Below are 17490 nucleotides of genomic sequence, written 5' to 3' on the forward strand. Positions count from 1 at the left end.
TGCTGCCAGTTAAGATGAAGCTCAGGAGGCTTCTACTGAGAAGGACTGCACTGGCTGCTGGATTCCAGGTAGTATATTGTGCTTTGGCAGAAATTTGGTCTGCATTCTGCTCGTGTTTAGAGATACTACCTGGTTGGAAAAAGAAAAATTTCAATGCAGTCTACTGTTGGGACAGTGGCATAGTTATTGTTGAGAGCTTTTGGCCAGATCTATGTTTGAAATTAAAAGCAAAGAGCCAGCAGAATGATATGAGCTAGCTCTAGTAGAGCTGTGAATTGCAAGGATGAAATAGTGGAGAACATGGTTGTTAAGGACGGACAATGGAAAAATGAACTGAAGCCTTTTACCAGAAGATAAGAGCGTATCTGAATTGCAGGAGATCCCTATTTTTTAGTCTTGCCATGCATTGTAAAAATTACTGGGAAGAAAAAAAAAAATTACTGGGAAGTAAGGACTGTGATTGTAATAGTTGTTTTAATATGATTTTAATAGCATTTTTATATATGTTTGTAATCAGGTTAATTAATCAAAGTGTTGTGTTTTAACCTTGAATTTTGGTCCCTTTAAATACTTTCCTTTGGTGCAGGAATGAGTGTAAAAAAGAATTGTATATATGTAATTATTATATTAATGTAAAGCTGAATAGACTAAGACACGCTAACTTTTCACAAATCCGCCACTAGGTCTATGGATTAAGAAAATGTGTATGGTTATACCAAGTTAACCAGGGGTGGACTGTGGTGGATTGACAACTGGTGGTCCGCTTGTAACACTCAGATGAACTGAACCAGTGTGGTGCTGGCTGTGGGAGCCCACCTGAGGATTGCTGCCAGCAGTGTAAGAGGCAGAACTGGAGAGGAAGAAGTTTAGAAGCTGTTGGGAGCTGCAGAGGCTGTTGGAAGCTGTTTGGCAGCTGTTGGATGCTGTTAGAAGCTGTAAGGAGCTATCGGTTCTCCTGGAGGAGCTTGTCATGCTGGCTTTCCTGATGAACTTGGTTGTTTTCATTGTCTGATGAGCTCAGGACTTGGTTGTTGAGAATGGCTTTGGTTCATTTTGGGGGCGTTCTCATTCTCATTTTGAGCAACGCTTCCTGGCTCCAAAGGGGAAGATGGTGCACTGCTCAGTCTCTTGGAGAAGCTTGTCCCATTGGCTTTCATGATGGGAACTTGGCTTTTGTCATTGTGGAAGCAGCTCAGGACCTCACTGTTGCTGGGGAGCTCTGGTTCTTACTTGGAGCATCACTTCCGGGCTCCAGTGAAGGTCCCTCAGCCTGCTAGCACAGATCCTTCATCCCTCTGGCACAGATTTTCTAGCTTCCACCACTGACCTTTGGGCCTTCCCAGCGCAGATCCGTGAAGCAAGCCTGAATGAGACATTGTTGTGGGCTCCTGGCCTCCAGTTAGACTCATGGAGGCATTGTTATGGGCTCTAGATCTTCAGCTGAACCCACGCAACACATTACTGTGGTATCCAGGCCCTCAGCTGGATTCTTTGGTCTTTAGTATAGGGACAAATTTCCTGCACTCTCTTTTTGTATATGATTCTTTGGGTGACTCTTATGAATAATCTTACAAAATACGTGTCCTGCATTATATTGTTTCTGTTACAAAACCCTAAACTACAACACAGACCAAACCAAACCTATATGGATTTTTTTTTTAAACTACAAGTCTCAGATTGTAAAGATTTAGACTCCCTAGAAAATCAGCTTAAGCTGAATTTGTACTAAAACTGTGCTGTCCTTTTAAAAAAATTTCCAGCAGTAAATCCCCCACTGTATATTACTGACTTTTTATAAAACTTTTCATGCTTTTAAGTTAGGAAGACAATAAAATTGCTTTTGTAAAGATACAGAGCCAAGTTCATTGGAGAACATCCATCCGCTTGATAATGGTGAGGAAAAGGGATGGAATGTACAAGAAGTAGGACTGTAATAGAATATCCCAGGGGAGAAAGGAGCAGAAGGAATGCCACTTACTTATCTTTCATCTTGATTTCCTACAACTGAAGCAGTCTGAAATATAAGCAGCAATGACCATCATTAATATTAGCTTAATACCTGTCAGTTCCAGAGTGTGGCAGAAAGAACATTAGTGTAGCCAAAAAGACCTGACCTCCAACTCCAATTTCTAGTGTGGTTTACTATAAATCCATTGCCTCAGTTCATCATCTGAATAATGGGGATAATACCTACAAACCTGCCTTTATCACACATAAAGACACAATGGCCTCTATCATACACTGGAAAAAGTGACTACTGTATCTTTTAAAAATTTATATGTAAAAAGGAAGCCAGACAGGAGGAAATATTAATTTAAGGGATACTCTCATTTTCTTCTTTTTTTCCCTGACTAAAGTAATATTAATTGGGCATGATGGTGCACACTTGTAATTCTAGCACTCAGGATGCTGAAGCAGAATGATTGCTGCAAATCTGAGGCTAGTGTGGGCTCAAAAAACAAAAAGCAAAGCAAAACAAAAAAACCAATGGCTGATATTTGAGTCTCTGTGGGGGTGTTAGCCAGAGGTCTGGATGAGATGGATATGTAGAGGTAAGGGACTTTTGGAGCCACACACCCAAAACCTCCTAGAATACATGGCTAGAAGTTAAAAGACAGCCTGCAGGGCCACAAATCCAAGTAGGACCCAACACACTGCCTTAAGGAATGAATGTCCTGGCCCTCATGCTCCCCATACTTTGATTTATCACTTAGATTTGACCAAAGGTCAGTCATTTGATAGACCTCCCTGTCCTTCCGCTGTCCCCTATATGAGTTCCTGCCCAGACACCCTGCTTTTTTCTTTGACCCTTGATTTCTGGTTCTGGCATTAAAAGGCCACAGAGGCTTCAGTTAGGGGCTGTCATTTCAGACTTTCTCCCACTGAGGGGTCTCCGTTAAAAGCAGCCCCTTTGGACCCTCGTGGAGTATGGACTGGACACTGACTCCAAGTAATCTTTGAGTCATCTTTCATCCTCTTGTGCTGCGCCATGGTCATGAACTGTGACAAGTCTTACTATGTTTTGATTCTACTCTCAGTATTTTAAAATATTATTTTATTTAATCTTCACAACCCTGGGCCCAGGGATATAAGTCAGTGGCACAGTACCTTGTTTGGCAAGCACAAGGTCCACAGTTTGATTCCCAGTACCAAAAAAAAAAAAAAGACCTAATCTTCACAACCCTATTAGGTGGGTACAATTAGCTCCATTTTATAGATGGGGAAATTAGATACAGAGTTGTTAAGCAACCTGCTCAATGTCAGTTAGCAAGGGTCCAAGAAGTAAAACCCTAGTGCCCAAGTTCTTTATTAGCTAATGCTTCCCTAATGTGTTGTTCTAACCAAAGTCCTACAGCCTCTAGTTTACAAAATCTTTAAGATCCACAACTCATTTAGAATGCAGGTATTTTTAACCGTGACTGATCCTAGCTTGTTAACTCATCTACATAGATATGCTCATGTGTAATCCCCCTCGCAGGTAATCATATCACTTTCTCTACTCTGGCCAAAAGGACTTTCCATTACTGCTAAGCCCATTCTGATTTAAGTTCTTGCTGTAGTTCTCCTGTTAAATGCCCCATTCTTTCTAGAACAGATTTTTTAAAAATGCGAATTTGATACTTAGCCTCAACTCTCACACGGAATTGTCTTTTCTATAGAAGGCCTTGGAAAGTAAGAGAAAGGGCATGAGGGGGCTACTGAGTAAGGACAGCAGCAAAAGTGAAGCTATAAAGGAGTAAAAGCTCTGTCTTCCTTCCGTACACAACATCACCTCAAAGCCGAAAATGGAATCAGCGATCAGTGCACAGTTCTATGCAGTAGCTGAGAAAAGAGCACGCAATTTTAAGAAGACAGTACTTCAGCATTTTAACACCCTGGGAGACTGAACGCTGGAAAAACAGATTGCAGGATGTGATCAATATGCTAATGGAAAATGGCAGCTCTGACGGAACTGTTTTATTTTGTTTTTTTTTTTTTTTGGTTTTTTTTTCTCCGGTACCGGGAACCGAGCTCACGACCTTGCGCTTGCCAGGCAGGCGCTTTGCCGCTGAGCTAAATCCCCAGCCCCTGACGGAACTGTTTTAAAAGAAATGAGAACAGAGAGATTTAAAATATCCAACTACATCATATTTTAGAAAGCAATGTCTCCAGGCACTAAATAAACTAAATTTTGATTAGTTTTAACATGGCATTGTTTAATGGCGTCCATATCTTAGAGACAGAATCCAGGCATTGTATTACATCTTAGAACTAGGTAATAAAGAGTTCTAATAAAAATTCTCAAACTTCCATTGGAACCAGAGAGATCTTAGATATCACTGAAATTAATCACTTTACAAAGTTGACAACTAGCGCAGATAATCAGTGAGTTTGTAGCTATCAATTAGCCAAATGAAGCAGAACTTGAGCTAGAATTCAGGTTCCCAGACTTTTAGTTTAGAACTAGTAATTAAATTATATTATCTTAAACATACTCCTTAATACAGTTAAAACAGTAAGATTATATGGACACTTGATTTTTTAAGTTTGTCTTTATTTATAACAACTTAGTTGAACACTGTGTGTTGCTAAGTTAGAGGTTCTGATTTGTGGGGGTGGGGTGGAAAGAAGGAAACATTTCTTCTTAATTATTTTATCACTAATTTGGTTAGTCATCCAAAACATTAGACCCTGCCCACATGTAACAGTGCTAGGTGCTGACACCTGCAAAATTTCTTTCAAAATAAGAGTAAAATAATGGCTGATCTAAAGTAATCTATAATGTAGTGGGAAAGGCAGGCAATAATGGTATATCCCATGGTATGGTACTTTCTTTACATTTGATCAGACTTGGAACATCATGTTTTCCCAGAAGTTGTAAATCAGACTTTTTTTAAACTAACATTGATGGCCATTAAATGTAATTTTGTTACATGAATTTCTAAACAACATATTTTATTGATCTGTTTCATTCATTTAAGGAAGACAATAGAGAAGAGAAGGAAGAGGAGAAAGAGAAAGTAAAAATCAGTAGTCTGGTTTATAGAATTAGTGTGTACAGTAGTTTAAAATAATATGTGAATCCTGTCATTTTCCATTTTAAGAAATCTTAATTTCTGATTTAGCTTGAAAAATCAGATGTTTCGTCAGTGTCATCTTGCAGCAGAACTGGCCCCATGTGACTGTTCTCCACAGACATTTGCTCCATTTCAGTCCTCACCACCCCGTGACCTGTCAGGCAGCACCAACAAGGCCCTGTTGAACACCTGAGTTTGAGACTCCAGTTTTAAAACAAAGAGAAAAAGACCACTGGTGCCACACGCCTGTAATCCCAGCACTCAGATCACTGTGTGCTCGAGGCCAGCTTAGGCTGCAAAGTGAATTCAGGCCCAGTCTGAATTGCATAGTGAAACCCTGTCTCAGACAAAAACAGACAAGCACACACAAAAAAGAAAAGAACAACAACAAAAAAGAACCCAGAGAGAGAGAGAAAGAGAGACAGAGAGAGAGAAAGTCGTTATGTGGGAAAAGAGACAGAAAAGGTAGAAAGTTTTTCTAATATTCTATATTCAGGGATTCCTCTTCCTTAAGATACTTGAGAGGTTGCACAAACTCACTCATTCGACAGCCACTGAACACCTAGTACACGGCAAGTATTACACTGGGCAGGAACAGACTTGGTCCCTATTCCTTATGGTGCGGACAGCCTCGTAAGCTCGCTTAAATGAATCACACAGATATAAAAACGCAAGTGTGTTCATGGAACGAAGAACCAAAGCATAATGCTCCGCTAGTCTATCATTTTGCAATCTTCTCTATTTAGTGATGTGAAGGTTTTCTGAAGAAGTATCCCCTAGGATTGAGAAGGTTAACTAAGCAAAGGAGGAAAGGCCATTCTAAACATTAAGGAAAAAATCTGTAGAGGCTCTGTGACAGAAGGAAAACAGAAAACACGGAAGACTGAAAGAACACAGTGTGGCTGGAGTGGTAAGAAATAAGTAGTGTAGTCGAAGTGTAGCTGGGACAGGAGTGACTTATATAGTATTATTAAACCGTCTTTATTCTAAAGAATTAACTAGGGCAGTGGAGGGATTTGGGGGACTTCTAAACTAGAAAACCTGAATTTTTGTTTAAAAGGGTGACTGTGGCAAGCGTGTAGGAACGGGTCTATGTCAGAGTACAGGGTCCTCGAAGTTAGAAGCCTACCTGCTATGGGCTAGAGTAGGTGGCAATTGTTTGTCCCAGGTTTTGTGATGGAGAGGGGGTTTAAGAGATGATAGGATTTAACAACACAGTGAGTGTGAAGTATAGGGGAGGAGGCAGTCTCAGGATGACTTCCAGGTTTCTTAATTACTTCAATAAATGGAGTGCAGTGCTAGTCATTGAAATGGGGAAATAAAGTGAGGTCAGTTTGGGTGGGCATAGGGGTGGGAGAAGAGATCATGAGCTCAGCCTGGGGGAGCTGAATCTCAGTGCTTCAGATACTTAGGAGATGGCAAATAAACATAGACTCTAAGAAGCCAGGGCTCAGGGGAGCAATCTGGGAGCAGAGCATCAGAGATAAGGGAGTCATCTTCCTTTAAGAGGCATTATGCCATGAATCTGGATCTGATCTCTTGGCAAGAAAAGAAGGTATTTAAGCTTAAGTCTTTAGAAATGGCAAGACATAGGCAGATAAACTTGAAAAGCAGCTAGCAAAGTAGTAAAAAAAAAAATCAGGAAAGTTATTAAGTGTAAAGGAGAAAGACAGGAGGAATCATTTCCTGCTAGGAGATTAATTTAATGAGGACTGAGAAATGCTGAACTTGTTGACATCAACATCACTGTGAGCCACAGGCAACAGATATTTTGTAGTGATGCAACAGAGGCAGATTAGATTGGCAGGAGAAAGGAGAAACTTGGTGTGTGTGCATAGCAACCTCTGAAGAAGTTAGGTCATAAAGGTATTAGGCAGTTTCGGGCTTTGTGCCTCTTTGTTGTATGTTTTATTACTTTTTATATTCATCTTAATTTTTCCTTTGGATTTATTCTGTTCTTTTTTTCACATACATTGGATGCTTAACTTCTTAAGATTTTAGGCTCCTTTTGTCTAATGTAAAGATTCAAGATTCTCAATTTACTTGGGCATACCAACTCTGCTGCATCATCGCATGTTTTTTTTTTTTTTGGTACCGGGAATCAAAGTTAGGACCTTGTATTTGCCAGGCAGGTGCTTGTGCCACTGAGCTACATCCCTGGCCCCGCACCATCGAATGTTGAGATGCAATATTTTGGCATATTCTGAGTATTTCTAAATCCATTGCAATTTCTTCCTTTACCCACATGTTCCTAAGTGTTTTACATTTTCCAAATGAACTTTCATAAGTTATTTTTGTTTTTGGATTCTAACTTAGTGACTTAGGGGTGAGAGAATGTAGGCTGTAAAATCCTAATTCTTTGAAATGTAATAATAAATAATGACCAACACTATATGCCACACACTGCTCTAAAGATTTTGTACGAATTATATAATTTAATCCTTACAATAATCCTGGGAAGCAGGTACTATTATTGTTCCCATTTTTATAAACAAGAACATAGTTAAACAATTTATTCAAGCAATTTTATCAATTTATGCAGAGCTGAAGAATGATGCAGGTACACTGTTTATATTTCTTTCTCATTTTAGTGTTTTTTTTTTTTTTTTTATGTTACTGGGGTTTGAATCCAGGGCCGTTAGAGTCTAATCCTCAGCCGTTTTTGAGGCAGGGTATTGCTAAGTTGTTCAATTGCCCAGGCTGAGCTTTACCTTGTGATCCTTTTGCTTCAGCCTTCCAGAATGCTGGGATTACAGGCATGCACCACTTGACCCAGCTCCACTTTAACTTTGATTACTGAAGTAAACAGCTCTGTACTACCTTGGGCAGGTTAAGTTTCACTAAGGTATTATCTATATGTAACATATATGTAGCATGTTTTTAGGACATTTAATTGAGTTTTGAAAGAGGTATACAAACTATAAAACCTTCACAACAATCAAATATAGAATGTTCTCACATCCAGTAAAGTTCATCCTTTTCCTTTGTTGTACATTTTCCCTTTGGCTCCAGACCCTAGGCAACTAGTGATCCATTTGTTGTGACTGTAAATTTTCATTTTCTGAACTTTAATATAAATACTCAATTATTTCAGCATTATTTGTTAATACAGTGAACTTACTTTTGGTCTGACTTTTTTCATTCAGCATACCGATTCTGAGATTCACTTGTGTGCCTGTAGTACTGTTGTTTTCCACTAAGAATAGTACTCATTTGAGTAGATGTACATGTTATCAATTCACTTTTAATTTTGGTTTTGAGCAACTGTGAAAAAAGTTACTATGAACTTTCATATTTAAGTTTTCATATGGACATATGCTTTCCTTTCTCTTGGGAAATTAAGATTATAATGGCTCTTTTTTTTTAATTTTTTAATTTTTTTTTTTACTTTTTTGAGACAGGGTCTCGCTGTGCAGTTCAGACTGGCCTTAAGCTTACTTTGTAGCCCAGGCTGGTCTTGAATTCACAATGATCCTCCTGCCTCAGCCTCCTGAGTGCTGGAATGTGTGTGCCACCATGCCTGGCAGTCGCTGGACTTTGTGACAGTTGTTTTACTTTTTCAACATTGCCAAACTATTTTCCAAAGTGGTTATAAGCCTTACGCTTTTTCCCTAAATTCCAATTAATCCACGTCTTTGCCAATGCATGTCAGGGTGAGTCTTTTAAATTTTAATCTTGCTAGACGATGTTTAGTAGTAGTTCATTTGGTTGTAATTTTCCTTTTTCTGATAACTAATGATCTTCAGCATCTTTTCACATGCTTCTTGGCCAGGCATAATATCTTTTGTGAACTGTTTATTCAACTCTTTTCACCATTTTTACTAGATTTCTGAATTGTAAGTGTTCTTTATTCTAGATTCATGTACTCTGCCAGATATGTTGCTATAATCATTTTCTCCCATCCCTATAGCTTATCTTTTCATTAGATGTCTTACAAAAACAAAAATTTTAAAATTTTAAGTCTCATTTATCAATTTTCCTAAGATTCCCTAAGAATTCTGTCTCTTCCCAGAAAATAATTTGTTTTCTCCTTCAAATTATAGCTTTAACATTTAGTTCCATGATCTACACTAGAGTTTAAAGTAGGGTGTAAGGTGAGAATCACTGTTCATTTTTTCCATGAGGATACTCAATTATTTCAGCATTATTTGTTCCTCAATTCCTCAGCATTTTGGGAAAAACTATGTATATATCTAATTCAGGTTTTCCATTTTGCCCTGTTGATCTGTATGTCTATTGGTTCCTCAGTATTACACTGTGTTGAGTACTGTAGTTTACAATAGCTCTTATAACATCAGCCAGTATGACTCTCCAACTTTGTTACTCTTTTACAAAATTGTTTCAGCTACTCTAATTTGTACTTCCTTATAAAAATCACCTTGGAAGTGGCTTCTTAAAAACCCTGCATTGATTTTAATATGGGCTGCACTGGATGTTTAGGTGAAATTGGAAGAGAAGTGACATCTTAAAAACAATGTTACCTCCCTAGGTATATTTTGGCATTTACATAGATTTCTTCAGTCTACAATGTCCCATAGTTTTCATTACAGAGACCTTGCACTTCTTTTATTTACTCTTAAGTATTTTTGTGACTATTGTATGTGAACTTGTTTTTATATTTCATTTTTATTTTCTGCTAGTGCATGAAGTTATACATCCTTAAAGCTAGCTGAATGCAATTAGTTTTAATAGTTTTTATAGATTCACTGGGGTTTTTGATGTCAGCAATTATGTCATCTACCATTTTACTTTTGTTTTCTACCTTTAAAATCTTTTTCTCCCTGTCTTATTGCAATGGCTAAGACCTCCAGTACAATGTAGACATACTTTGATTTTGTCCTAGAAAGTTTTCAATCTCTCAAGTATGACATTAGCTGTCGGGTTTTCGTATAAGATGTTTTTCCTTCCTGCTTTTTACTTTCGTGCTTTTTTTTTTTTTCTCTCTTCCCTCTTTTATGGTTTTTGACACCAGATACTCACTATGAGTCCAGGTTGGCCTCCAACTCAGGGTGATTCTCCTGCCTCAGCCTCCCAAGTGTTGGGATTACAGATGTGTGCCACCACGCTTGGCTGTAGCAATAGATTTTTAATGTTACAATGATGTTGCACTCTTGGAGTGAAACCTATTTGGTAATGTAACATTCTTTTCATGTATTTTCAAAATCAAATTTGCTAAGAACTTTTGCATCTATGTTCATGAGCGATAACTGTGATTGTTTTTCATAGTGCCTTTAACTTTTGTGATCATGTAGTTCTCACAACAACCCTATTGGCTAGGCATTATTACTCACAGTTTGAGAGACAGGAGTTCAGTAACTTGTCCTAGGTCTCTATCACAGCTGGTAGGGAGCTGTGATGCACTCTCAGTACATCTGTATCTAATTTGTTGAGTGTTGATATAATGCGCTAGTGCATGGTCAATTTCTAAAAGTATTCCAAGTATTAATAAAAATGTATATATCCTGTTATAGGATCACTGTTCTGTAAGTGGCTATTCTGGGGTATTTCCTTATTGATTTTGTCTGTTTGATCAACGATGTATGTTAAAATTTCCAATAAAATACTAGATTTGTTCATTTATCTTTTGCAATTCTATTAACTTGTTTTCTTTTGGTGAGCATGACATTTCACTTTTGTACGCTTTCACTCTTATGCACTCAAGAGTGTCTCATAAAATAGTGTATAACTAAATTTGTTTCAAAATGCATGACACATTTTCATTACGCTGGAGTATTAAGTTCAGGAAAGTAGTTTTTTTGTTTCTGTGCTGGGGAATTTCCTTCTTTGGTTACCTTCTGCAGACAAATTTTACCCTCAACCTACCAGCCATTATTTTTATTCTAATAGTTTGAAAGTTATGTATTGTTTTCTGCTTTTCACTGAAAGTACATTCAACCTAAGGCTTAATCAATGTTTATATTCCTTTAAACAACAACAGGGCTTTACACTGTTTTATTACTCTGGTGTCTGATTTCTATGCTATTCTACAGGACTTTTCTATTAGTTTTATTTCTGTAAGTTAGAAACTTCTCATGCATTTACTGTGTTTAGACTTACTTACATATGTGCCATTTCTCTTTGCTCACCCTTCTTTCTTGTATTTTAAACTTTCTAACGCATCTCCGAGGATCTCTATTTGAGAGAATCAGTTAGCAAATTGTTTTAATCTCCACATGCTTTTATTCACCCCTATTGTTGATAGTTTCTTTGCAGGTAGCATTTATGTACTAATGCTCTACTTTTCATTCTTTTGTCAGTAATATCTCCAGTCTGTTTACTTTAAAGTATTTTGTCATCTGTGTTTTCAACTTGTATTCTAATTTCTCATTCGCACTGTATTGGATTTGTTGGACTTTCTGGATCTGAAAAAAGGATGAATTCACAGTCACTATCTCTTTGAATAATCTCTTGAAATTTCAATTAGACATATGTTAGACCTGTTTATTATACCCTCATTTGCTTATTCCTATTTCCATCTGTTTTATCTCTGGGCTATACTCTGGGTGATTTTTTTTCTTCTCTTCTAGTGCACTAATTTTTTAATTTGTTGTATAACCACACACTTGTTTCTGATTTTTTTTTGCAATGTTGCTACTTTCAAATGTGCAAAGTTTGATAGCTTTATATTTTAGTAGCGCGTAATTTTTTTCTTTTGGCACTGGTGGTTGAACCCAAGGCGGTTGCATGAGCTACATCCAAGCCTTTTCAGTTTTTGAGACAAGGTCTCCCTAATTGCCCAGGGTTTTAACTTGCAACTCTCCCATCTCAGCCTTCTAGAGTGTTGGGATTACAGGCATGCAGCATCATACTCACTCTTAATTTATTAATCATGTAATTATTTTGAACTGTATGCTTACTATACCTATCTGAAATGCTGAGCTGAGGATACAGTTCAGTGGCACAGCAACTGAGGTCCTAAGTTTGGCTTGGGACAAGATAGATTTCAGATTTGTTTTGGATTTGGGGATATTAGGATATACATAATGTGCCATAATGGGGATAGGATCTAAATTGAAATACAAAATTCATGTTTCATCTACTTTATTTCTTTTTTTTTTCTCTTTTTGGTCTTTTTGAGTCAGGGTCTCACTATGCAGCTTAGGCTGGCTTTGAGCTCATTTTGTAGCCTAGGCTGGTCTTGAGCTCGTAACAATCCTCCTGCCTCAGCCTCCCAAGTCCTGGGATTACAGGTGTGTGCCACCACGCCTGGCCGTTTCATCTCCTTCATACACACAGCCTGAATGTAACTATATAAATTGTTGTGCATCTTGTCTTGAATGCAACGCATCACATGAGCTCAGGTGTGGAATTTTCCATTTGTCGTGTCATGCTAATGTTTGAAATTTCAGATTTTGGAGCATTTCAGATATTTTGACTAAGTATGCTCAACCTGTGTGCATTTGATAATTTTGATACTTGTAATCTTTGTAGGTAAAACTCTCCAGTGTGATATCTGAGTTTCTGTTTTGTGGAATTTTATCTGTCACTATTCTAGGTTTACAGTACATTCCTCTACAGGTGATTTGTATGTGCTCCTTGCAGCTTCTTTAGATTTTTTTTTTTTTTTTTTCGGTACCCGTGATGGAACTCGGGACCTTGAACTTGCCAGGCAGGTGCTTGTGCCACTGAGCTATATCCCCAGCCCTCCTTCCAGCTTCTTGAAGCTACTACCAGGCAAGGAAAACTACATTTTTGGGCTGGGTTCCCCTACCTACCCATAAAATCACAGGTCTGATGTGAGCTCTGCCTTTAAACTTGTGTAGAAACAAGCCTGATATGTATCATCAGGGGAGACTTATCTTTCCCCACCCTGTACCCTTTCACCCAGAGCCAAGCACGTACCCCACTACCAAACTCTGAGGACCTGCTGATTAAATTCTTAGCTCATCCATAGGCAGTTTGATTTCGGCATTATGCTGTAGCGCTTGGGATAGGATACCTCACTACAAGAGTAGCTCTCAGTATCACTTTTTTAAACCTATATAGTACATAAAATGAAAGCCTGGCTATCGGATAGCAGAAAACAATTGACAACTATTACAAAACAAACATCTGTGGTATTTTATCTTTTTTTTTTTTTTTTTTTGGGGGGGCTGGTGGTTTCTAGCCTTGAGGAATTTCCTAACTTATCAAGCTCAGTCACACATTGTTAGCCATTTTCCTCACTCTTTGGTTAACCAGATGGCTCTGGCTTCTAACTTCTTGAACACACTCACATTGGGGCCATAATTCATGTCTTGCCAGGCAGCTCTAGACCACCGGTGGTACAAGCTGGTGGGAATATGTGAAATTAGGAGGTAAAGATCATATGCTGAGGATGAAAAGATAAAAGGAGTTCAATAGACATTGGAAAAGATTTGGAAGAGTGAAAATGAGAAAGCAAAGGAGAAGCACTAAATAATGGTGTCTAGTAAAGTTCATGGATAGGAAGCTTTACTCGACAGGACTTTTTAGTATCTTAGCTATACAGTAGTCTCAACATCTGATACCTATCAACCATATAACCCTAGGCAAATCACGGCCCTTTTCTAGTTCATAGGGATTGTGAAGATAAAGGTTATAAAGTGTTTTACAAATATAAAATCCATAAAATCTAAGGCATTACAATCATGACTTCTGTGACAGATACATATGTGAAACTCTGGCCTCCCTGATTACTCTGTACGTATTAGATGGTTAAAATATTTCTAGAACTTGGTGTCTTGAGACTGTCATTCAATAGCATATTCACTGTTGTTCTAGTTGCTATGATAAAAATATAATAAATTGACTTACTGTCAATTTCTGTGATAGGTGGTGAAAATACTGTGCGAAATCAGAGCATAAAAAAGCCGAGAGTTGCACGTTAAACTGCTATCAACATGTGAAAGAGTACAGTCCCCGGCAGGCACAGTAATGGCACCCACAAATGTAACAGTTAAGACTTTTAATTTTCTTAACTGTTTTGGCATTGTTATGAAGTGACTATATTTTATCCTGGTTAAGCAACTGGCATTTGTATTCAAAAATTCCAAGGAAAAACGTCATTATGGGCCCCGATGAATTCACTGACTTTGGCAGGCAACACAATGCTCCAAAGACGGTACATTAACTCTCATTTTACATCCTTTTATATGGCTAATGGTGGATAGCTTATTTTATCAGACATGTTTTAAAGACATAAAGTCTGCTCTGGTGAAAGTATAGAGTGTGACTCCTTTTCTGGTAAAGTTCATGTCCTACTTCTCCTGCCAGAAAAAAGTTCAATACATGCTTTTAGATTAGTATACAGTTTTTTTTCCTTCCAGTAATCTGCTCTTAGGAGGTTAAGGACATATGAGAAGCTGAAAAACCTAACTGTTTCAGAAAAGGCTACTTCCCCTTATCTTAATTCCATTCCAATGCAGTCAACCAGCGTGGACCAGGCAGTCCATAACTTTTCAAACTGTGTCCAAAGCAGCAATAATGACTTTATGATTTTTTATATTGGTTCACGATTCTTTATGACCAAGGCTTCAATGTTAAAATGTTTTTAATTAGGGAGAAATGGATACAACAAATGTTTTAAATAAGTCAAAGTAAAATGGAATTGTTATTTAATATGACAGGTAGTAAAGACAAGGCTTTGGGTTAAAAAATATCAACTATCAGTTATGTCTTATACTTTCAACAGACTTTCCCTACCGCTCTGCTATACAATACGAATGCACTGGGGAAAACTTCACTAATTTGGAATGCTCAATAGAAAGGATACTTTTGGCTACATGGAACTGATATAAAAACACTGGACTTAAATACATTCTTTTACATACAAATTTCTGTGAAATTTTCTGAACAAATAAGGACACAGTTTTAAAGATCTTTCTTTTTAAATAAAATTTTCCAAAAAGTTGAAAATTCTCTTAAATACTATTTGTTGTATTGCTAGTTTGATTATAAAAGAAAATACATAAGTAACTCACATCCTTTTTAGGACATACTGCCAAAAAAAAAAAAAAAAACTTTAGTCCAGCTTTTTCCCAAATTTTATTTTGTAGATTACCAGTTTTATTGCTTTTTCAAAAAAGCACATCACACACAGAGGATTCATTAATGGGAGACTTTTATTTTTATTTATTTTTTTGAGACAGGGTTTTGCTATGCAGTTCAGGCTGGCCTCAAACTCAAGGTGTTCATCCTGCCTCAGCCTCCCATGTGCTGGAATTACATGATGTGCTACCACACCTGGCAAGAGGGAGACTTTTAAATTCTTCCTTCACATGGAATATTAGCAATAAACAGCCTAAAATCCTAATCTAGATACTTTATTTTATGCTGTAGATGCAGATGTTTTAGAATTTTGAGCTTAAATACAGATGTTCTTTTTTTTTTCTATTGTGATAGAACTCAAGTTGGGAGAAATACTGATGGGTACAGGGTACAAGAGAAGCTTCTTAGTTGGGGGCTCTGGAAATGCTTTATAAGATTGTGCACTTTATATATGTGCTATATCTCAAGAAGTAAAAAGTGCTCAGTCCTTTGCAAAATGCCCACCAGCTACCTTGAAGTGTATCATTAACATGATTTTGTAAGTCAAAACATACGCTGCAAAAACCAAATTATCTCATGTTCATAGCTTATGGAGCGCTAGTCACGTCAGGTAAATTACCTATCTGAAGCTAGAGTAAGGCTTCAGGGACGAGGGGTCATTATCAGAAATGATGGCACGGAGAACACAGTGTATCAGCTGAAGTGTAAACGACAACTAGTAGATCAGCACATCCTCGAACAAGAGATGACCATCATACAGTTACTTGATTTACGATTATTTATGTCTTTTACTTGTGCTTCTTACTGTTTGGGTTTTTGTCATCCTACTGCGTGGAATTCCAAAGAGTACAGAGGAAAAAATCATTAAAGTTAATGAGTTTTGTTACTTAGCTGTTGTTTTTAGTGTGCTAAATAGCTGAAGCTATGACTCTGTGCTTTTAAAATTACGTAGTGTTTCCTGTTTATTAAGGGAGAAAAAGAGTTGGTTTAAGGAGGAAATATAAACACGCACCCTGCCTCGAATGTTATTTACTTTTGCTTGGAACTGTTATTCTCATCACCTCCAAAAGCCTTTGAGAGGATTAGCTGCATAGACCCAATATTGTTCTATATTAGTCAGTATTAAGTATGATGTCACCTTGTTTCTTCCCTTCTTCAAGCTTCCCTTTTGAGCGAAAGGGGGATTTTTTTTTTTTTTTTGGCAATCTCAAAATAGTGGCTTCAATATCATTACCTGACACATATGATTGACAGCCTTCGACTCCCAAACCTGTTTGAAATGGGTCAAATACCTAAGCGCTGCAGAACAATGCAACCCAGCCAGCAATTCCCCAGGAAGGAGAAAGGGGGTGTGATTAGATGCCAGCTATTAGGCAAGTTATTGCACAAACAGTTTGGAGGGTTCTGCAGTAAGCACAGGTGAAGCTAGTTATCTTCTCTTAATTAGCTCCACCCCCCCCCCCCAAAGGCTATGCTGGACGAAGTAGAATAAATCACTAAAGCATGAAACTGGGGCAAACATGCAAAGGCTGGATGGAGGTCCCCATGGTGACCCGTAGCATTGGTTATCGATCGTTAACCCTGCTGGGGAACGATCGAAGGGAATTTGTGGGAGGCTTATCGAGCCACAGGAAGGGAGATACAGGAGGGAATCTAAGCTTCTAATAAAAGAAACGCAGCAACAATAGCAGGGGAACAGCTCTGCCTGGTGACGTAATGGCTGGCAGAGGTCCAGCTTCAGCAGGGCTGCTGCTACCTCAGCATCCAACCTCCCTCATCACAGTCCAGCTTCAGCAGCGCTCCCGGGGCTGCTACTTCTTCCGATGCCACTTTTTCGGGGGCCGCCAACACGCCTTACCTTGGAGGGCCGGCACGCTGAACAAAGGGTGGTCCGGCTGCGTTAAGTTGGCGGGGCGTGCACACTCTCACTCGCACTCCCCCAACCCCGCTCAGTCACCGGCTCCACCAGGGGCTCAAGTTTGGGGCGAAGACACCGGCGCACGCTCCGGGCGCGCCTCAGTTTCCCCGGGGTGGTCTGGGGTCCGCCGCCCCCCCCCCCCCCCCCGAGCCTCAGCAGGAGTTGATCGAGCCGGGCGGCCCCGCTCACCCGGTCCTCGCGCCTTACCTCCGCCAGGTAGAGGTTGAGCAGACAGAGCGTGGAGAACTGGAGGCAGGAGGGGAAGCAGTAGAGCAGCCAGTGCGGGAAGAAGTGCAGGTGAGCTGGCGGCCGGAGCAGGGGCAGCGAGCCGCTGAGCGAGAAGGCGGCGGAGAACAGGGTGGTCCTGAGCGCCGCCCACAGCAGGCACAGGAAGAGGCAGAGGCTCTGGTAACTCAGCCGCCGCTCGCGGTACAGCAGCAGCCGCCACAGCTGCAGGTAGGCAAAGGCGAAGAGCGCGGCGTAGAGCAGGGCGTGCAGGACGCTCAG

At 39.1% G+C, this 17490-nt stretch overlaps 1 protein-coding gene across 1 annotated transcript in view; it reads right to left on the minus strand.

Moving 5' to 3' along the window:
• Positions 1–17490, minus strand: part of Gpr137c (G protein-coupled receptor 137C) — a gene marked incomplete at its 5' end in the record, with an annotated part of 58291 nt that extends 40801 nt beyond the window's left edge. Inside the window, 1 exon segment of the mRNA XM_013510458.1 lies at positions 17191–17490. Within this exon segment, the coding sequence (XP_013365912.1) occupies positions 17191–17490 (300 nt within the window).

This window comes from Chinchilla lanigera, unplaced genomic scaffold, assembly GCF_000276665.1.
Source record: "Chinchilla lanigera isolate Chin_1 unplaced genomic scaffold, ChiLan1.0 scaffold00008, whole genome shotgun sequence".
In the NCBI taxonomy this organism is placed as follows: Eukaryota; Metazoa; Chordata; class Mammalia; order Rodentia; family Chinchillidae; genus Chinchilla; species Chinchilla lanigera.